The 23,391-nt window shown below is 41.3% G+C and overlaps 1 protein-coding gene across 2 annotated transcripts in view; it reads left to right on the top strand.

Moving 5' to 3' along the window:
* Window positions 1–23,019, top strand: part of CTNNAL1 (catenin alpha like 1) — a 229,331-nt gene extending 206,312 nt beyond the window's left edge. For both annotated transcript variants that reach the window (XM_056520912.1, XM_056520913.1), the window contains exons 15-19: window positions 6,032–6,080; window positions 6,999–7,055; window positions 7,821–7,940; window positions 9,540–9,623; window positions 21,997–23,019. In XM_056520912.1, coding sequence (XP_056376887.1) covers window positions 6,032–6,080; window positions 6,999–7,055; window positions 7,821–7,940; window positions 9,540–9,623; window positions 21,997–22,161 — 475 coding nt within the window. In that variant the 3' untranslated portion in view covers window positions 22,162–23,019. The remainder of the gene's footprint in view (window positions 1–6,031; window positions 6,081–6,998; window positions 7,056–7,820; window positions 7,941–9,539; window positions 9,624–21,996) is intronic.
* Window positions 23,020–23,391: the final 372 nt, after the last annotated feature.

Here is a 23,391-nt window from a genome sequence, read left to right as displayed (position 1 = left end):
GACCTCTCGTTTGGCCCACTTGGCCTGGGCTACTGGAACTGGAGGATGGGACTTCCCTGGCAGGGGTAGTAGATGCTCCCTCATGTACTGGATATGGGCTGGCTCGTCGCCAAATAGCCACCATGACAGGGGTGGCGACTGGGGACATGCTGGGGGCTACCGGACCTGGGGTGCTGGCTCTGGGCTGGGGGTAGATGGAGGGGTAGAGAACATGGCCTCGGCCGGGGTACTCCTTTCCGGCTCCTCTGTAGAGATCTCCGTCCAGGATCCCCAGGTCTGGTGGTGGGGAGACAGCCTCACTGGCGACGATCCTCGCGATCATCCATCATCCTCAGGCAGCGGAACTTTAAGATGGGTGTCTCCGGCCACGATGTAGAATCTCTGCAGACAATCTGCTAACTCTTTTGCGCCGCGGCAACTTGAAGGGCTTCCAGCGCCATCTTGGGTCTCTCCAAATTTCCGCAAGACTGAAGAGTGTGTGTATATGTAGTGTTTTAGCCTTTATTATGTGTTATTGTAGTGTTTTTAGGGCACATTCGCACTGGCAGGGGTTTACAGTGAGTTTCCCGCTAGGAGTTTGCGCTGCAGCGAAAACTGGAAGCAGGAAATTCACTGTAAACCCGCTCGTGTGAATGTACCCTGTACATTCACATGGGGAGGGGCAAACCTCCAGCTGTTTCAAAACTACAACTCCCAGCATGTACTGACAGACCGTGCCTGCTGGGAGTTGTACTTCTGCAACAGCTGGAGGCACACTGGTTGGAAAACCTTCAGTTAGGTTCTGTTACCTAACTCAGTATTTTACAACCAGTGTGCCTCCAGCTGTTGCAAAACTACAACTCCCAGCATGTACTGATCGCCGAAGGGCATGCTGGGAGATGTAGTTATGCAACAGCTGGAGGCACGTAACTAAAACTCCCAGCATGCCGAGACAGCTGTTTTCTGTTTGGGCATGCTGGGATTTGCAGTTTTGCAACATCTGGAGGGCTACAGTTTAGAGACCACAGCACAGTAATCTCCAAACTGTGGTCCTCCAGATGTTGCAAAACTACAAAATCTCAGCATGCGCAGACAGCATGCTGCGCTTCTTATACCGGTCTTCGACAAAATGGCCACTGGCTGGAACTTCGTCCTCAGCAGAGCCCGGGACCAGAAGTGACTCAGTGGTGTGTCCTCTTCTTCCGCAACAAGGGGTGTACATTTCAAGTTCCACTTAGGGCTAGGAGCTGCGACTTGGCTTCCATGCCCTTGGGGCGGGATGCTGGCTTTGGTGGGATCCTTTTGCACGCTTTTCTTCCAACAGGTTTACCCTTTCAGGTAAGGCGGTAGACATCTTGGCACGTAACATTGCTTCAGTACGAATCTTGCACATAGTATTCACAACTTCAGACATCTTATCACCCGTCCGCTGCTCGCATCATGTACAGGATGTAAATGTACGTCCTGGTGCATTAAGTAGGGCTACAGTTTGGAGACCACTATACTGTGGCCCTCTTGATCTTGCAAAACTACAACTCCTAGCATGCCCACACAGCAGTTTGCTGTCTGCGCATGCTGAGATTTTGTAGTTTTGCAACATCTGGAGGACCACAGTTTGGAGATTACTGTGCTGTGGTCTCTAAACTGTAGCCCTCCAGATGTTGCAAAACTGCAAATCCCAGCATGCCCAAACAGAAAACAGCTGTCTCGGCATGCTGGGAGTTGTAGTTACGTGCCTCCAGCTGTTGCATAACTACATCTCCCAGCATGCCCTTCGGCGATCAGTACATGCTGGGAGTTGTAGTTTTGCAACAGCTGGAGGCACACTGGTTGTAAAATACTGAGTTAGGTAACAGAACCTAACTGAAGGTTTTCCAACCAGTGTGCCTCCAGCTGTTGCAGAAGTACAACTCCCAGCAGGCACGGTCTGTCAGTACATGCTGGGAGTTGTAGTTTTGAAACAGCTGGAGGTTTGCCCCTCCCCATGTGAATGTACAGGGTACATTCACACGGGTGGGTTTACAGTGAATTTCCTGCTTCCAGTTTTCGCTGCAGCGCAAACTCCTAGCGGGAAACTCACTGTAAACCCCTGCCAGTGCGAATGTGCCCTAAGAACACTACACTAACACATAATAAAGGCTAAAACACTACATATACACCCACTTACTGTTAACCCCCCCCCCAGTAAAAATGAAAAACTTATCTTACGGCAGCATTTCCAAAATGGAGCCTTCAGCTGTTTCAAAACAACTCCCAGCATTTCCGAACAGCCACTGACTGTCCAGGAATGCTGGGAGTTTAGCAACAGCTGGAGGCACCCTGTTTGGGAATCACTGGCGTAGAATACCCTTATGTCCACCCCTATGAAATCCCTAATTTAGCCCTCAAATGCGCCTGGCGCTCTCTCACTTATTTCAAAGAAACAGTTAAGGGCCACATATGGGGTATTTCCATACTCGGGAGAAATTGCGTTACAAATTTTGGGGGGCTTTTTCTGTTTTTACCCCTCATGAAAAGGAAAAGTTGGGGCCTACACCAGCCTGTTAGTTTAAGAAAATAAAAAATTTTACACTAACATGCTGGTGTTGCCCCATACTTTTTATTTCCACAAGGTCACATGTGGGGGGGGGGTTTACTGTTCTGGCACCAAGGAGGGGGGGGGGGGGGTTGTAAACACACATGGTCCCTAACTTCCATTCCAAATAAATTCTCTCTCCAAAAGCTCAATGGCGCTCCTCCTCTTCTGAGCATTGTAGTGCGCCAGCAGAGCACTTTGTCCACACATGGGGTATGTCCATACTCAGAAGAAATGGCGTTACAAATTTTGGGGGTCATTTTCTCCTATTACCCCTTGTAAAAATGTAAAATTTGGGGAAAAAACAGCATTTTTGTGAAAAATAAGTTTTTTTCATTTACACATCCAAATTTAACAAAAAGTCGTCAAACACCTGCGAGGTGTTAAGGCTCACTGTACCCCTTGTTACGTGCCTTGAGGGGTGTAGTTTCCAAAATGGTATGCCATGTGGGGGAGTTTCTGCTGTTGGCACCATAGGGGCTTCCTAAATGAGACATGCCCCCCAAAAACCATTTCCGCAAAATCCCATTGTTGCTCTTTCCTTTCTGAGCCCTCTACTGCGCCCACAGAGCACTTTATATCCACATATAAGGTATTTCCTTGCTCGAGAGAAATTGGGTTACAAATTTAACGGGGATTTTTCTCCTATTACCCCTTGTAAAAATTTAAAAACTGGGTCTACAAGAACATGAATTTTCTCCTTCACTGCAGTTTTTTTAATGGGGTCATTTGTGGGGTATTTCTAATATGAAGGCCCCCCAAATCCACTTCAAAACTGAACTGGTCCCTGAAAAATTCAGATTTTTTAAAATTTTGTGAAAAATTGGAAAATTGCTGCTGAACTTTGAAGCCCTCTGATGTCTTCCAAAAGTAAAAACATGTCAACTTTATGATGCAAACATAAAGTAGACATATTGTATATGGGAATCAATATATCATTTATTTGGAATGTCTTATTTTCCTTACAAGCAGAGACCTTCAAAGCTAGAAAAATGCTAAATTTTCTATATTTTTCATCAAATTTTGGAATTTTTCACCAAGAAATTATGCAAGTGTGGACAAAAATTTACCACTAATATGAAGTAGCATATGTCATGAAAAAACAATCTAGGAATCGGAATGAAAAGTAAAAGCATCCCAGAGTTATTAATACTTAAAGTGACAGTGATCAGATGTGCAAAAAACGCTCTGGTCCTTTAAGGGTTAAACATCTAACATATTTATCTATTGCATATCATGCACCTGTAAAAAGATGTTAACTAATGAAAAATTTGGCACCTAAATTATAAAACTTTCTTTTTTTATTGTAATACACCATGGAATCTATATAGGTAAGGTTTTACATTTTTTGTACAGGAATTCTGTGCATTATGTGAATTTGTGGCACAGATGATTGTGAAGTAAACATTTGCAGTTCTTGATATGAGCAGCTGGTGGTGCTAGCAGGCTGTATGAGTGTAGACTAGATGTACTTGAATTCTATGTTAGCGTATTTATGGAAATTGTTAATATTCCTATCCTTATGAGATACTTGCATAGACTTCAGCATTTATGGTTCAGACTGTTGTTTACACTCTTTCTGGTCAAGTTGCCATTGCTCCTTAACAGCCAGAATAATGTAACATGCTGCTCTATTCTATTCAATAAAATTAGCCGATTTAATCTTGGTGGGCCTGATAGACGTCAGTAGAATCTGATGTCATCTGTTACAAAGGGACCATAACGGATGTTTTGTTTTTGTAATGACGCCTGTAAAAATGTAAGCCAAGTCACCAGTGTGAATAGAGCCTTATCCTGACACTGAATATGTGTAATGTCTTACAACAGGTAAAACTTTTTTGAGCATTGAATGCCTGACGCCTTTTAATTTCTTTAAAATGTGTTGCCATTATATACTTATATTTTGTGTATTGTTCCCCAATTCAGCTATCCCTGCAGGGTTAACCAAGGGTTACTGCATAGTTTACACAAACTTCACTTAGTGTTTTTCCACAGGAAGTAGAGAAAAAATGTGAGGTCCACTTTAAGGGCCAAAGCACATGTCAGGTCACAGCCTATAAAAATCCTGGTCACGTATTATGAGATTGAGGAAGAGAGAAAAGCTACCTGTTCATTAAGCTTATTCCACACGGACAGGGTGTCCACTACTGAGTTGTGGGAGCATTCAGGAGAAGTTTTCATAGGCCTGATTGCACACAAACTTAGTATTTCTGAGTCAAGTTTATGTAGTCCCTGATAAATTGAAGCAGCAATCTCTCCTCTGCTGTAAGGGTTACTCCTCACTAGTAACCCTTGCAGCACCACAGCCTAGTAGTTGTGAAACAAACTGTTTACTGGTTTGTACACTCTGAAGTAAAATTGTGTTTCACCCTCTTTCACCCGTGTGGCAGGCAGATATATCAAGCATTTTGTCTCCTAGATTGTTTCTACAGAATAGATGAGGAGAGAGGCTGAACCGAGAACATCTATTGTCTTCTCTGTCTAATGGTGTCACCTTTCACTGTACTCCTGTCTGTAATAAAAGGGGGCACTGCTGATCTGTAAAGGGCAGGAAGTCGAAGCTTAATTTTAGGCTTACTTGTAAGAATAAAAACTGCAAGATTTTGGATGGTTTTTAAAAATTATAAAAAAAAATCAGTTTAACATAAAAACTTAATTTAAACAATAGGTCATTTTCTGATGACACATTCCTCCTAAGTAAATGAGCCAGGAGCTGTAGAACATTCTGTTATGTGATTGTCACATGACCTCACAAAACCTATGGTAGTGCTCAGGTTTACATGTATCTGCATTTGTCATAAGAAGAATTAGTACATATGAGCTTCTGAAGGGAGGAAATTAAACCTGATTAATTCAATGAATATCTGAGTTGCTCAGTAATGCTACAGACTGTAAGAAAAATTCTTGCCTCAGTCATGCCTGCTGTACATGTTCTCCACCAATGTAAAATCTGTGTAGACCGTGATTTATTCATCATACACACAGTCACTTTTTAATGTCTTAGGGTAGGGTCACAAGTAGCGCATGCGCAGCATATTTCACGCTGCGGATGGGCCGATGACCGGCTTTGCCTGTATGTCTGCTCGTAGCAGCAATCTGCTGCTACGAACAGATATACAGGGATCTGCGAGTCTGTAGTAAAGTGCACGCACATGCGCAGTTTACTTAGATTGCTGCTACGAGCAGATGCACAGGACATGCGGGCACAGCAGGGAGCTCAATCTACGGGTGGTCACTGGCGCATCCGCAGCGTGAAATACGCTGCATATGCGCTACGTGTGACTCTACCCTAAAGCAGTTTCCAAATCTCTATCTGATATATATTACAAGTTCATGACACATAATGTATATTACAAAAGCACAAGAGCTGTAATTTCAGTAGTTACTAAATCCTCCTTTGTACATTATTGTTTTGAGCATAGTAATCAGAGTCTGTTGGGTGGACACATTGTTCATGGTTTGTTCTTTACTCTTCAGGGGTGAAGGGTTACTAAAAACTACCCAGGACTTATTTCATCAAGCAGAGGTAAGCCTGATGATCTTTGCTTCATTGTTGGGGAAACATTTTTTTTGTGTAAATTACTTCTATAAAAAAAATCTTTATCCTTACAGTACTTATCAGCTGCTGTATACTACAGAGGAAGTTGTGAAGTTCTTTTCAGTCTGACCACAGTGCTCTCTGCTGACACCTCTGTCCATGTCAGGAACTGTCCAGAGCAGGAAAGGTTTTCTATAGGGATTTGCTTCTTCTCTGGACAGTTCCTAACACGGACAGAGGTGTCAGCAGAGAGCACTGTGGTCAGACTGGAAAGAACTATACTACTTCCTCTGTAGCATACAGCAGCTGATAAGTACTGGAAGAATTAAGAGTACCCCTTTAAGTAAATACTTATATTCCCAATGAACTAGCATATACATTTATTATTATTATTTATGTATTAAATCTCCAGCATGTCAATATATGTTAAAGATAAACTTATAGGATTTGTTTCAACTTTTACTGTTGTATTGTGGGGAAAGTCAAAATCTACAGCAAATCCTCAATAAGATTTTACAATTTCGGATTGTGATCAGATCTGAAGACCCTATTTTTGGTTTTCATTCAGGGATAGGCAACCTTCTGCACTGCATATGCTTTGGCAGCATTTTGGCTGTAAGTGTAAGAGCATAATTGGAGATGTACTCCAAAACATCTGTTGTGCCGAAAATTGCCTGCCAATGTCCTAGGGGGTCGTTGAACATTTCTGTTCACCTATAGAGAATGAATAAAGTGGTTCTGTAGGGATCAGCTTATTTCACCCTCTGCTATGATTAGTGGATAACAACTTGCGATAGGAATACACCTTAAACAATTCTGCACTAAAATATACAGTTTTTGCTATTGCAAATTTACCTACCATTTTCAACATGAGTGAAGGTTTTCTTTTCCTTGCTTTTTTCTTAGGTGTTTGCCGCAGCTGGGTTAAAGCTTTCATCTATTCTTCACACTTTTTCCAACCAGGTAATTCAATTTTATCAAGACTGGTGTGCCGCAAACCTGAATGTCGGTCTGGTTTGCAGAGTAGTGTTTGCCCATTCCCAAAAATATTTGAAACTGGTTAAAGGGGTACTCCCGTGGAAAACTTTTTTTTTTTTATTCAACTGTTGCCAGAAAGTTAAACAGATTTGTAAATCACTTCTATTGAAAAATCTTAATCCTTCCAGTACTTTTTAGGGGCTGTATACTAAAGAGAAATCCAAAAAATAAATGCATTTCCTCTAATGTCATGACCACAGTGCTCTCTGCTGACCTCTGCTGTCCATTTTAGGAACTGTCCAGAGCAGGAGAAAATCCCCATAGCAAACATATGCTGCTCTGGACAGTTCCTAAAATGGACAGCAGAGCTCAGCAGAGAGCACTGTGGTCATGACATAAGAGGAAATGCATTTCTTTTTTGGGATTAAAGTGATTTACAAATCTGTTTAACTTTCTGGCACCAGTTGATTAAAAACGAAAAAAAAAAGTTTTCCACGGGAGTACCCCTTTAACAACACAAGTGTATACCTTGTGTTGCACAGTCTGTACCATCACAAATTATAACTTTTGCCAGATTGGAAAACCTCTTTTAACACCTATGACAGTTATCTCCCATCCAGAATATTACTTGTGATGTGTATTCTTTTAACAGTGAATCAAATAAACCTGACATTAAATAAGTTTGACTTTTTTTCTATACCATATGGGGACAGTGGTTAAAATAATATTCTGTATGATGCATCCTAACAGCTTGAAGATGATGACAAACCTTTACTCTTGTTGGAGATTGAGAAGCTTTTTCCACTGTGTCAACATCTTCAGATGACGTCAAGAACTCCTGTCCAGGGCAAAGTGGCCACCTTCACCAAGGTGTGAAGTTCTGCATTGTGTGGAAGTTTGTACTCAAATTACCTATACCATATGCTACTAATAAGCCTAATTGTGAGCAAAGGATCTTCCTTGGAGGTTAGAGAAACTATGGCAGGCACACTGAGTTCTTGTGGTTGCTTTTGACAACAGCATCCAGAGGGTTAAACTACCATGAACTACTGTACCTGGCATTTGCTGGCAGACAACGCATATGGACCACTTGGAATGCACATGCATGTTTTTTGTTTTGTGTGAACCTGATAAGAATGCAAAAAACTTCACAGAAATGAAGAAAGAAACGGAGCACATACCACGTTTAAAATGCCCTCTTTATTGCTTCATATCGGGGTGAGCGGTACAGGGGTTGGGAGGATGGACGGGTGCTACGGGGGAACCACGGGCAAAGCACGTTGTTCCCCCAGTAGCACCCGTCCACCCTCCCAACCCCTGTACCGCTCACCCCGATATGAAGCAATAAAGTAAAAGAAGGCATCCTAAACGTGGTATGTGCTCCGTTTCTTTCTTCATTTCTGTAAAGTTGTTTGGTCCATATGGAACTGTTCATAGATGTGAGCACTAACAAACATTGCCTGGAAAGGGTAGTCTGTGCACACAGGTGCTTTAAACCTGAAGGTTGATCATTACAGCAGGAGATCTATAGGTTTGGTGGTGCCGGCGTATACATTTTGCTACATTGTGGACTTTGCTGATAAAAATGCATCCAAGGGGTCACATTTAACACAAAAAAAAAATAAATAAATAAATAAAAAAAAAAGGCTTTTAAATGAAATCAGTTGCCATGAAAATACTGTCCAAACGACTGCTATTATGTAATGAAGAAGGAGGCACTTTTTATTTATAGCTTATTAATTGATATTCCTGTTAACCCTGGGCTTAGGAGTCCAGTAGGCTGTTCTACTCAGCGATTGCCTGTATGAGCATGTGACAGGCAGCTGTCAGTCGTATAAGGTCTGCTCACACTCAGGTAATACCGAGATATTTTCATACAAAACTATATATATATGAATCTGCTCAGCTCCTTCTGCTCTGTAACATGATGCTGTCCGATAAACCGGTTTCTTCAGTGTGGCCGAACCACAAGTTATAGGGGCGGTCTCCGATATATAGCTTTCCCAATTTACTGATTGAGAAATTGTAAAAAAGTATAACAAAATATAGGTACAGAATCCGGCACTGCTGTGTATACGGCAAGTAGTCAGCAACAGGTGAATAATAGAAGCAAAAGTCCAAATCTCTGTGGTGCTCAGTCCAAAGACAGCAGACAAATCCAAAGTGTATGAAAAGAATGAAGGACGACACTCACCCAAGATGGTAGCTTCAAAACGATTCTTGGTCTGACGATGTACAGAAGTACGACACACAGCTGTTACCTGCACGCCGAGGCCCTTGGCATTCCTGTCTATTCACCTGTCTGACACCACCACCGTGTTATTTCAATAAAGAATCGTTTTGAAGCTACCATCTTGGGTGAGTGCCGTCCTCCATTCTTTTCATACAAGTTGTAAAAAATGATGACTAGATTTTATTTATTTTTGCACAAGTGAATGTTATTTCTTTTATTTATATTATATCTTGTAGGTTGACACTTGTATTCAGAAATCAAAGACAATGATGATTATATTAGCTCAAGTTCTTCCAATTTGCTGCAAGTTACTAAGGAAGGTGAGTAGCTGATGTACAAATAACAATGTTTTGTTTTATTTGTTCTATCGTCTGTGCACCATGCACAGGTTTAAAGGTGCGCGGTAGATGAGGCAGTAGGTCACATCAATTAGGATATTACATATTTAGCACCTCCTGATAAGGTTTAACCAGATACAGTGGTCCCTCAAGTTACAATATTAATTGGTTCCAGGACGACCATTGTATGTTGAAATCATTGTATGTTGAGATCATAACTCTATGGAAACCTGGTAATTGGTTCTGAAGCCCCAAAATGTCATCCAAAAATAGGAAAAAGTGAGGATTAAAGATGAATAAGTAGATAACTAATACAGATAAAGCAAGTCCTTACATAGAAAAGCAATAAAGATCTGCTGGGAGCTGTAACTCACTGTCTATGTCAGTGTTTCCCAACCAGAGTGCCTCCAGCTGTTGCAAAACTACAACTCCCAGCATGCCCGGACAGCCAAAGGCTGTCCGGGCATGATGCGAGTTGTAGATTTGCAACAGCTGGAGGCACTCTGATTGAGAAACACTAGTCTATGTGGAGGACAGGAGCATCTTCAGGGTCCTGTACAGTACACAATGTCCTAAAAAAGTAAAATGGAGCCGCCCCCACTTGGCGTCCAAATGAGCAGCTAATCCTGGTACAGGTAAAGAGGACAGAACATGTAATACCTCCCTGTACTGTAGGGGGCGCTACCCGACAGGAATTCAGTGCATGCACTTTTAGGGATACAGGGGTTTTACCAGTGAACGCCCATTCTGATTGGTTGGTTCTTCCAGCCATTGACACGTTTCGCAGATTCCATAATATTGTATGTTGAGTCTGGTTTCAAGTTACAATGATCCAGAATAGACCATTGTATGTTGAAACTATTGTATGTTGAGGCCATTGTAAGTTGAGGGATCACTGTATATTATACAAGAAAAAGACACATTTAAAGCATTGCAATAAGAATAAATCCTGCCAATAGTAAAACCTAACACAATCAATCACAAATATTTTTATACTGGTCTATGAAATTATATAACTATTATATAGAATTATTATATAATCAGCACTTTATATGAGTTATTGTAAATATTTATACACTGCTGTATAAAATAAAATGTGATTGTTATATTTTACTAATGGCAGGTTTTATTCTTCTTCTTGCAATGTTTTTAATGTCTTTTTCTTCTTGTATAATATACCTGGTCAAACCATAATAACAGGATGTGCTGATGATGAAATATGAAATACTTTCTGTATGCACTTTCCTGGCAAAGGGTCTGGTCCAGACCAGAAACAATCATTTATAATAAATTACATTTCATATATCATGTATATCTCTGGGGAATTATCATTTGTTGAAGATCCTTTTTTGTTCTCTATTACTTTCATACTTATGATTTGCACAGTATTTAGTCAATGGGGCAACAGATTTGTAACCCTCGTCTATATATTGTCATTGATAACAAAATGTTTTAAGTGTTTTATATTTTCCTCATCCCCCCCCCCGCTGAGATCAGAACCTTCATCACTTTTTTTTATTACAGAATATAAATGAACATTAGAAGACAGAATCTAAATCTGAAAGAAACTGTCTTTGTTGCCCATAGCAACCACTCACCGCTTCGCTTTCATTTTGTGTTTTGCTCTTGAAAAATGAAAGCTGAACGGTGACTGGTGGCTATGGGCAACAAAGACAGTTCAGCTTGACTTTCTGGCTCCCAAGTGATATTGATAGTTCTATATTTCTTTCAAATAAGTAAAAGGAAAGAAAGAAATAAGCAGGGATGCATGTTTAAGGCTGTGTACACTGTTGTACTAATTTTACTTGTAGAGTTTTTCCCTAAATGCAAAATGAAGTATCTAAATAGTCTTCATTAAAAATTTCCTACCAGGTGTAGTCTGTGCCATTTCATGGCAGGCTGTGCTGTTGTTTCAATTTGTTACTGAAGTGGATAGCTGAGGTTAGTCTTAAAGGAGTAGTGTAGTGAAAGATAACTTATCCCCTATCAAGAGGACCACTGGGACCCCCAGCAATCTCCTGAACAGGGCCCCAGCAGTCTGCTAGAAGGGGGCGTGCTGACCCCCGCACGGTGCGGCGGCCGACATGCCCCATCCATGTATCCCATAGAGATACATGGAGGGGGCGTGTCGGCCGCGGCTTCCTACGGGGGTTGGAACGGCCGCTTCCAGCAGACTGCTGGGGCCCGATTCAGGAGATCCAAAGGATACAGGATAAGTTATAGATCATGGGACCCCCTGCGATCTATAACTTATCCCCTAGTCTGTGCTACCCATCCCTGCTTTAAGTAATGCAGTAAAGTGTCTGTGAGTGATACCAGCAGGTTGTAAGATGAAGGAGGGAATATCAGTCCATAGAGAGGAAGCAGAAAACATACAGCAGTCTTCAGAAGGTAACCGCACAGGCTGGAGCATTGTGTACAGAGTGAGAAGAGCACATCTGAAGATGGAGTGGAATCATACACTGTGAACTTTAGTGATCAGTGTCTGCAAGAGGGGAAAGCAGTGCAGGAATAAAGATTGAGGAAGATTTATCAAAACCTGTCCATAGCAACCAATCAGATTGCTTCTTAAATTATTAAAAAGTCCTCTGAAAAATGAAAAAAGCAACTGGTCATCTTTTCCTCTGCCAAGGTTTTAATAAATCTCCCCTATGTCCTTCCTGGATTTGCAGGACACCCAGCATGTATTACTGGACGGGGACATATCCACATGAGCAGGCTAAAATGACATTATAGTTTAAAATAAATGACGCAATGAAGATTGCAGCCTGAAACTTTTTTAACCCATGTAATCAGTAGTTAGTAAAAAGAATTTTTTATCCTCAGCCTCTGATCTGAATGAGCAGCTAAAAAGTTCCTTAGTAAGGACAACAAAAAAAAAGTCACATGAGGGGAGAATGAGCACAGCTCACAGGACAGGACACATCTAATGAGCTCTTTGCGGACCACACTTTATTAGCCTTTAGCGCTGATTCTCCAAACAGCAGCAGAAAACTTACCTGGGTAACTAAACATGGCCCGATTGGGTAGGGTAGGAGCTATGGTCTGTAACATTCAGTACGTGTTCTAAGAGCAACTTGGTAAAGCTGGAACCTGCCCAGCAGGTCTCGGATGCAGAATGCCGTGGACTCAGTCGTGTTTATCCATGTCCATGCAGTCAAAGCTGCAAGTCGTTAAAGCCTAACTTTAAGGATAAGTTTTTCAGATGCTTAAAGGGGTACTCCGCTGGAGACAGCGCCGGGAGCTTGTGATGTCATAGCCCTGCCCTCTCATGTCACGCCCCGCCCCTCAATGCAAGTTTATGGGAGGGGGCGTGATGGCTGTCACGCCCCCTCCTATAGACTTGCATTGAGGGGGCGGGGTGTGACATCATAAGAATCTGAAAAACTTGTCCTGAAGTGTCCTGTAGGGGTCTGCGTATATCTACTGTGGATCTTTCTAGCTGTGATGGCTCTGTTCTACGAATTAGCTCCTCAAGTTGAACCAAGGCTTTAATAGTTTGATTGAATTCACCCGAAAAACCCAGACTTGCCTAGAGATGTAATCTTGAAATTGCACGACACGGAGGTTTGTGACATTTTGCTTCCAGGTACTAGAATCCTAACTGTGCTTTCAAGCATTCCTCCATATGTATATCTTTATACCAATCTAGCACCATCTATTTTGGCTCGAAAGAGGGATTTCTGCCCCATCAATTTGGCGCTACAGAAGGAGTAAGTGAAATACTGCTGTGGATTCCCCTTATCTTTTCAAGTCAACTGGTGCCATTAGCTATTGCATACACTACAAGAATGTCTCACCAGATAGAATATTGTTTGGTCTACTTCTCTCTCTCGCTCCCTCAGAGGGCTGCACGCCAGAGTCGCACATGGACACCTGCTCCACATGCCATCCTACTCAAGCCAGCATCCCTAGCTGTGTATATTGTTTCACTTGTTTTTCTTTTAATGCCTATGCACTGTTGATCCTTGTGGAAGGAATTCCTGGTTCCACTATCAGGGACACTACCCTGTTCATGCAGCACTCTTTCCAGGGCTTCCCTAGTTCTATAACTTTTGGGCCTATGTGTTTGATGCAGTTACTTGTTGTTTCTATATTCTGCTGCATTAAATCTCGCTTGGCTTGGTATGGTTTGGATTTCTGTGCTCCTCACTTCCCTTCCTGGGGCTTGGAAATATGACTGTCTGGTGTAGTATGTAAACTGTCGTTCCTGTTACGGACTTAATGGACTGTTCAACCTGTCATCATGTCTAGAGTGCTATCTTATAATGCTAGAAGCTTTAACATGCCTAGCAAACATAAAAAAGGCACTTGAGAATTAGAGAACAAACTTGAGTTTGTTTAAAACTTGATATTATATGTGTGCAGGAATCTTATTTTACTCCTATTATCCTAAGTTTTTTTTTCACTGTTCTTATTCTAGAGGTTATATGTCCTTTTTCACATCCAAAAGTAGAGGAGTTCTTACATTACTGCATAACTTCTTTTCTTTTTAGGTATTTAATTTTGCTAGGTTCTTTTTATGATAATTGTTGTTTGGTTAATATCTATGCTTCTACTGATTCCCCTCTTGCTTTTTTATGACGTTTGTGCCCTTCTTGAATCCCTGACTTATGACACTTTGATTTGGGTTAGCGATTTTAACTTGGTTCTTAATGGTAAAGTAGACCTGGGAGAAGCCATTTACTACAAATTTACGAATAAACCGAATCACCTTTTGCCATCCGTTCTTAAGAAAACTACTTCTTTCAATCCTATACCTAGTGACCAGCTGCACCCTAGTCTTCACATCTCTCACCCAGTCTGGATTTATTCGCCTTCCACGCTTTTTATACCAAGTTGTATTTTGACCCTGTTCGACCTCCTGACTGACGTTTGTCTTTATCACTACCTCTCCTCCATTTCCCTCCCTATACTTTCATTTACAGCACTTTAACAACTGAACGCACCTATCTCCACACAGGAGGTCTTGTTTGCGTTACCTTGTCTGAAGCTGGCAAAGTCACCAGGGCCAGATGGCTTCTAGGCTTCTTACTACACAACATTTACTTCTGCTTTACTACTCTATCTGTGTCTGTTGTCTTTCAGCCCTTGCCTTACCCTCATAATTTATTTTATTTCATAATCAAAAAGAATAAGGAAAAACTCAGGGTACAGAAAAAAGCCAGGATGGGGAGCAAAAAAATAGCAACAAGGCAAGTAATATGGCCATCAAAAGCAAGGAAGTCAATGAATAAATGTATCACATAGGTAATTGGTTCGTAGAAGTATGTGACATCCTGTGCAGTGGATAACACTAAGAGTAATCAGAATTACAAAGAAAAAACAAGAGCTATAACCGTGGAAGAGCCAACTAAGTAGGAAAGGTGGAAAAGAAGGGAAGAATGAGGGAAGAAACAAAATGGTGCAAAGAAGAGAAGACAAGTAGCACTGTTGACACCATTCTAGAGGCAACCGTCTACATTTTGAAGAAGCTAAAATGCAGGAACTGGGGAGAGGAGGCAAAGTTGATCCATGTCTACCAACATTTCAGATATTGCTCAGCCGTTGATTTCAGGTCAGCACGAGATTCTTCTAGACCCTGGAAATGTAATACTTTGCAAATCCAGTCAGTGACAGTCTGAGGTGAGGATGATTCCCATTGTCTAGGTGTCACTGTCTTGCCAACAACAGACCTGTCAAGCCCCTTTTCAATATCCGAGGCTAGCCTGGAATCATTGTTAGGAGCAGCACAGGTGGGGAGGAGGGTAGTTGAGTCCTAGTGATAATGGTGATCAATGTTCCAGCAGAAGAGGACATGACAACTAGATGTGTGAGAGCACCCCCATTGATTGATTGCACCTGCAGCATAAGTCCGAAACCTAAGGATAAAACTTGTGGAGAATATCTTCACGTGTTATCTGTTATCCTAAAACCTCAAAAAAAATCCTGAAAATTTGGTCCCATTTTTCTCCTCAATTTGGATACCAAAATTCTCACCTCTATTCTAGCCACCCTCCTCAATAAATTCTTGCCCTCTGTGAACAATTTGGATAAAGTTGGTTTCATGTCTGGTCGCCTGGCCCCACATAATGGGGGAGATTTATCAAAACCTGTGTAGAGGAAGAGTGGTGTTGTTGCCCATAGCAACCAGATTTTTAACAGGCCTCTTTAAAAATGAAAGAAGGAATCTGGTTGCTATGGACAACTGCACCACTCTTCCTCTACACAGGTTTTGATACATTTCCCCTAATATTCGCAGAAATCTAGCTTGATACAAATGCTATAATTGTTTTGGCTCTAGACAAAGCAAAGGCCTTCGACTGTGTTTTATGGTCTTATTTATTTGCGTTGTTGGCCGAATTTGGCCTTACTGGTCCTCTTGTACATGTCATTTGTTGTACTCAACCCCAGCAGCTTATTTAAAACTTCCCCTGACTGTTTCTTCCCCTATTTTTATTACTAGAGGTACTGTCCAGGGAAGTCCACTTTCCCCTGCATTATTCACATTGGTTATTAAGTCCCTGGCGACCCTTAACTGAATGACACCACCACTAAGACACTCCAAAAAAAGCCATCCCCAAAAATCTCTGGTATTAAAGCGCAACTGTCGCCTCCGTACAGGTATGGAGGTGCAGTTACCATTGCATGGAGCAAAATGTGAAGTAAAAGCGGGTGCTTTTACTCACATTTGCCGCGGTCTGTAAAGAATTTTTTTTTATTCTAACGCCGGGCCACAGTCGGATGGGCCGGCCAACTCCCGCAGCAGCACACCCCCTCCCTGCCGCTTCTAGCATGGAGCGCTGCACGTCAGTCATGCAGAATCAGCATGACTGACGTGCAGCGCTCCATGGTAGGAGAGGAGGTGGGGAGGGGGAGTGCTGCTGCAGGAGTTGGCCGGCCCATCCGACTGTGGCCCGGCGTTAGAATAAAAAAAAATTCTTTACAGACCGCGGCAAATGTGAGTAAAAGCACCCCCTTTTACTTCACATTTTGCTCCATGCAATGGTAACTGCACCTCCATACCTGTACGGAGGTGACAATTTTGCTTTAGAGTGTCTGTCATATACTATTGACATGGCACAGACATGTGAGTTTTGATCGGTTAGGGCAGTGGTTCTTAACCTTGTTGGAGGTACTGAACCCCACCAGTTTCATATGCGCATTCACCGAACCCCTCTTAATTGGAAAAATAAAATATGATTTTTTCAAATTCAAAACAAAGGAGGTATATATTTAAGTATATATTTATACATAGGTGCACAAAAATGAACAAAACCATTTAAGAACAAAACCATAGAAACATGATTTTCACACAAAAACATAATGAATATTTACTGCAAATCAGTGTGACTTCTGCTTTTGTCTTTCAGAGACCAGTTCAGAAATGTGCGGCTTTACCTTGGCAAGTGCCACTCTCATGTCATTTTCGCAACAATGGCAGCGTTCCCCCACATAAGGCAGGCAGTGTTCCCCCACATTAGGCAGGCAGAGTTCCCCCACATTAGGCAGGCAGTGTTCCCCCACATTATAGGCAGTGTTCCCCCACAGACATACAGCTTCCATGGGCGCACGCACGGGACGCCAGTAACGTCCCGGAGTGCGCTATGTCCTGGCGGCCCTGCATTTTTAAACTTAACGCTGGGTCGCAGGGAGTTAATAGTGATGGGGGGAATTGCCCCTTCGCTACCGGACGGGCAAACACCGGCTCTGCTCAGGGTCCCAAGCAATTGCTTGGTTTGCCTGTCCTGTTGCGACCTCCCCCGCCGAACCCCCGGGACTGACTCACCGAACCCCTGGGGTTCGATCGAACCCAAGTTAAGAACCACTGGGTTAGGGTCTTAGAAGGACTCGGGAGAAGCATGCGTTTAAGTACTTCACTCTCCATCCAGCTTCGCTAGATAGTCCTATAATAATTCTAGGGGGCAGTACAGTGAAGTCAGATGGAGATTGCGAGGAGTCGAGAGTCTAAACTAGTGTCGTAGTTATGTCATAGTTTTAACTGCCCACAATTAATAGAATAGTATAGTCTGCTGTGCAATTCTGTTCTGTGAAAATGCATGACACCAGACAAAGCCTAAGACTTGTGAGAAGCTACAGTGTTGAGAGAAATCACTCAGATGTAGCTAATGCCGTCTGTAACTGAGACTGGAAAAAAGGTCACCCTGGGATTGTCTGTATGACTGGGCTGTGAACCATGTGACAGCATGTCTAGACTCCACCACAGAAGCTGTTTTAGTTTTGCCCTTTAACAAATGTTAACCCACATTGCAATTGGTCATTAAACCTGTTGTCAGGTTGTGTGTGGTATTACAACTCATCTCTATGTACTTTAATAGAACTGAACAGCAATACCACTTATGATGCCCAGAGTGACTCTACTTTGCTTTTTTAAGAGGTTATTCAGGAAAAAAAAATTTTTTTATATATCAACTGGCTCCAGAAAGTTAAGCAGATTTGTAAATTACTTCTATTAAAAAAAATCTTAATCCTTTCAGTACTTATGAGCTGCTGAGTTCTTTTCTGTCTAAGTGCTCTCTGATGACACGTGTCTCGGGAACCGCCCAGTTTAGAAGCAAATCCCCATAGCAAACCTCTTCTACTCTGTGCAGTTCCCGAGACAAGCAGAGATGTCAGCAGAGAGCACTGTTGCCAGACAGAAACCAACAACTCAACTTCAGCAGCTGATAATTATTGAAAGGATTAAGATTTTTTAATAGAAGTAATTTACAAATCTGTTTAACTTTCTGGAGCCAGTTGATAGAATTTTTTTTTTTTCTGAAATACCCCTTTAATTTGCATAATTTTATGGGCAATGCTGTGTAACAGGTCCGCTTTTTGGGTACTATCAGATGGCTGAAAATAGAGTATTGGCATCTTTATGCTTCTGTTGTCATTTTGCTAGCTTGCATTTTTCCTCAATACAGCTGCATGGCAACTAATAAGGCAGTCTTATTTTTTTTCCCATCATTTCTCCAGTGATTAAAAAAATTATGTCCCAGGGATTGGGGATAATAGGTTGCAATGGGAGTGAGAGTTCCTTATGTAATTATTAGAGATGAGCGAACTTACAGTAAATTCGATTCGTCACGAACTTCTCAGCTCGGCGGTTGCTGACTTTTCCTGCATAAATTAGTTCAGCTTTCCGGTGCTCCGGTAGGCTGGAAAAGGTGGATACAGTCCTAGGAAAGAGTCTCCTAGGACTGTATCCACCTTTTCCAGCCCACGGGAGCACCTGAAAGCTGAACTAGTTTATGCAGGAAAAGTCATCAACTGCCGAGCCGAGAAGTTCGTGACGAATCAAATTTACTGTAAGTTCGCTCATCTCTAGTAATTATGAGACATTGGCCCTCATTTACTATTGCAAACCCGACATGTTTTGTCGTGTTGTGCGACAGATTCTGTTGCATTGCGCCAGAAATTCTGTCTGCGCCACAAATTCTGTCTGCGCCAGAATGTGCGCCAGAAATGAAAAAAAAAACCCTGACTAACTCTCCATTTTGCTGAGAGAACCTGAAAAAGCGGCGTGGCTGCCGGGAAAAGGGGGCGTGGTCTATGAAAAGGGGCGTGTTCCTGACATTTTCATAAAAACCCAACATATTTACTGAGGTTTCCACATAAAATGTGGTGGATTTGAGTTGAGGAAAAGCAGACAGATCAGAGCATGTGTAAAGAAAGAAAAGTGGAAAATGAAGGGAAACCTTAGTAAATATCGTGGAAAATAAATTGTAGGGAATTAAAACCCACTAAGAAACCTACACAACACTCTTAGTAAATGAGGGCCATTATGTTTTTAATGTGATAGAAAAAAATGCCACTAGGTGGCTCTTTTCTGTTCCCTGCTGCAAGTCAGTTAGGTCTCCTCCCAGCCTGGCAGGAGACCAAACTCAGGAAGTGTGTGCGGGGCAGGGCGAGGCACAGCTTTCCCAGGCTTCAGTGACATTGCGCCTGCTGGGGAACGCCCACTTTCTCCTGCCGGGAGCACACACAATGTGAGCAAAGGGAAGGGTATGATACGCAGTTTTTTAAAGCTTGGAAAACCTTTTCCAGGGCAGGAGGAGTGTAGGAGTAGTTAGAGAATATAATCTGAGTTAGGCTGGGTTCACACTACATTTTTGCCATACTGTTTTCAATCCGTTTTTCTAAAGAAAACCGTATGGCAAAAAAACGGATGGAACAGTATGGAAAAAAGTAAACCGTTTGCGTTTTTAAACAGTAACATTACTGTTTTTAAAAGTGCATACAGTTCTGTCAGTTTTTATTTTAAAAAAACCCATAAGTTTTTGAAAATTTTGTCCATTTTTAATGGGAGGGGTCTTGGGTGGGGACTTTAGGATTCAAATGCGCATGTGCAAAGTAAAAACGTATACGTTTTTCCCGTATGGAACCGTATACATGTGCGTTTCCCATTGACGTCCATGTTAAAAAAAAACGTATGCGGTTGCAGTACGGTTTTTAAACCGGAGTCAAAACCGTGGTTGACCACAATTTTGTCTCCGGTTTAGAAACCGTACTGCAACCGCATACGTTTTTTTTTTACATGGACGTCAATGGGAAACGCACATGTATACGGTTCCATACGGGAAAAACGTATAAGTGTTTACTTTACACATGTGCATTTTAATCCTAAAGTACCCACCCAAGACCCCTCCCATTAAAAATGGACATTTTTCTATAAAAACAGACGGAACAGTATGCGCTTTTAAAAACAGTATACTGTTTAAAAACGCATACTGTTTACTTTTTTTCCATACTGTTCCATCCGTTTTTTTGCCATACGGTTTTCTTTAGAAAAACGGATTGAAAACAGTATGGCAAAAACGTAGTGTGAACCCAGCCTTAGGTTAGAAAATATGGTTTGATGACAGGTACTCTTTAACCACTTAAGGACGCAGTCCATTTTCACCTTAAGGATGCAGCGTTTGCGTTTTTTCCTCCTCGCCTTCTAAAAGTCATAACTCTTTTATATTTCCATTCTTAGACCCATATGAGGGCTTGTTTTTTGCGTGACTAGTTGTACTTTATGACATCACTCATGTTACCCTAAAATGTATGGTAAACCCCAAAAATTATTTTTTGTGTAAGGAAATTTCAATGAAAATCATAATTTAGCAAATTTGGGGGGGTTTCGTTTTCGCGCTGTAATCTTTACGGTAAAAAATACATGTTTTGTTTATTCTCTGGGTCAATACGATTTAAATGATACCCATTGTTACATACATTTCTATTATTGTACTGTTTTTTAAAAAAAATCTCAAGCTTTTTTACAAAATCAGCACATTTAAAATTGCCCTATTTTGACCACCTCTAATGTTCTTATTTTTCCGTATTCAGGGATGTGTGAGGGCTCATTTTTTTGCACCATGATCTGTAGTCTGGTACCAGATTTGCATTTGTGACTTTTTAAACGCTTTTTATAAAATAAATTTGCAGTTTTTATGTGACAAAAAAGCTGAAATTTTTGACTTTTTATTTTATTTTTATTTTTTTAAGTTTACGCTGGTCGCCATAGGGGATCATTAACATTATATTTTTATAGTTCGGACATTTACGCACGCAACGATACCAAATATGCTTAGTATTTATAGTTTTTTTTAAGCTTTTATGTATTAATATGGGGGAAAAGGGTGATTTAAAACTTTATTGGGGAGGGGATTTTTCATGCATGGAATGAAGCGAGCGCATCTCCTACACTCGTATCACAGCCGCGCTAAGAGGTGCTATGCAGCGCCGTACATCTATGGTGCATGTCCTTAAAGGGGTACTCCGGTGGAAAACTTTTTTTTTTTTTTTTTAATCAACTGCTGCCAGAAAGTTAAAATGATTTGTAAATCACTTCTATCAAAAATAATGTTATCCTTCCAGTACTCATTAATTGCTGAATACTACAGAGGAAATTATTTTCTTTTTGGACAACAGTGCTCTCTGCTGATTCACGAGCACAGTGCTCTCTGCTGACACCTCTGTCCATTTTAAGAACTGTCCAGAGTAGGAGAAAATCCCCATAGCAAACATATGCTGTTCTGGACAGTTCCTAAAATGGACAGAGATGTCAGCAGAGAGCACTGTGCTCGTGATGTCAGTAGAGAGCACTGTGCTCCAAAAAGAAAATAATTTTCTCTGTAGTATTCAGCAGCTAATAAGTACTGGAAGAATTAAGATTTTTTTAATAGAAGTAATTTACAAATCTGTTTAACTTTCTTGCACTAGTTGATAAAAAAAAAAAAAAGGTTTCCACTGGAGTACCCCTTTAAGGGGTTAAAGATTCTAACCTCAGAGCTGGTCATGTGAAGTCAAGCCACTGTGTAGCTGCTGTAGCATATAAAAGATTAGCAATTTTTTTTTTATTCTTAAAGTATATGTTCTTACTTTGCAGTGTAAAGCAGGTAATGGATGCTACCGCCCTCCAGGGCCCTGGAAAGAAAACCGGATACAGAATGTTTCAAGTGAAGATGGTTTAGAAGGAAAAACAGTAGAAGTCTTTGGAGTAAAGTCTTTGGAACACCATGTAGCAAACCTGACGTTTCTAGAAAGTAAATAACAATGTAGATTTCCTGGAGGAAAGAAAGGAGAGGACGTCAACTATTAAGCTCTACATGGTGTTTATTTGGTGTTTTGCTCCACATCCGGTACTATCGTACTTTTTACACATTTGCTATGTCAGGTTAAAAAAAAGTCTTTACTAAATGTGAATGTTTGCATTTTCTTCCTTTCACCAATCACACTGTTTAATGGTTATCATAAGCTCTGTTGTGAATGTCTTAATGGAACCTAAACCCAAAGATGCTGCTATGGTTTGTATACGTGTAATATGCAGAAATCCTGATTTCCAATTTGCTGTGTTACAAATTTGCAGTCAACAATGTTTCATTCTTGCCAGGTTGCTTTTTTTTCCCAATTGTATTGTGTTTACCTGTATCAGGGCAATGTTTCGTGGTCTGAAGCACTGATCAGCTACTGTCTCCATGGCTGATGTTCACAACCAAGAATAAACAGCACACTGTATCCACACGTACAACCTGCACCTCTGTCCCCTCGTAGTTTTCATTCTAAATTTGCTGCTGAACTCTTTACATTTATTGGATATTTTCTCATAAAGAACTATTTTTGACCTAGTTTGGCTACGCATTATGTTCTTGGATTTGAAGATGGTCCTGTAGTTAGCTGCTGGAGATGGCAAAACTGGGTGGAACATGCCGAAGGTTTCCCTGGGTCTGTTGCCACTCTCATAGACTTATAAAGCTCACCCTTACTTTTAAATCCTAGGATTTGAAATGCATGTTAAAGAAGATATCTTTTCTCAGAATGTATACCATATTTAAGTATCATGGAAATGTAGTTTTTTTAAATTAACATTTACAATGTAAGATTCTATTTTTAAAATAAAATTCTAATGAATCTTGTGTCTGACTTTTATACATCCAATAAAAACAAATGTCAGTCAAGAACTGGAAGAGAATTATACTGAAATACTTAGGAAGGTCCAGACGGAAAAATTATTTCCGGAGCTTCCGAGTGTGGCCAACGTGCTGGGACCGCGCAGACATTCTAATGCACTGGAATTTCTGGCCAAAACTCCAAAGCAGGATTTCGGTTGGAAATTTCATAGTGTGAACCCGGCCTAACAGATATTGTTTTCATGTAATAGGAAAGGGCCCTTAGGCCTTGTCTCCAAGCTGTAGTTTTTCAGCATTACCGTATTTTTCGCCCTATAGGACGCTCCGGCATATAAGACGCACCCAATTTTAAATGAGGAAAATCTAGAATACAA

Source organism: Hyla sarda, chromosome 5, assembly GCF_029499605.1.
Source record: "Hyla sarda isolate aHylSar1 chromosome 5, aHylSar1.hap1, whole genome shotgun sequence".
Lineage (NCBI taxonomy): Eukaryota > Metazoa > Chordata > Amphibia > Anura > Hylidae > Hyla > Hyla sarda.
This window is presented reverse-complemented; position numbering and strand designations above follow the sequence as displayed.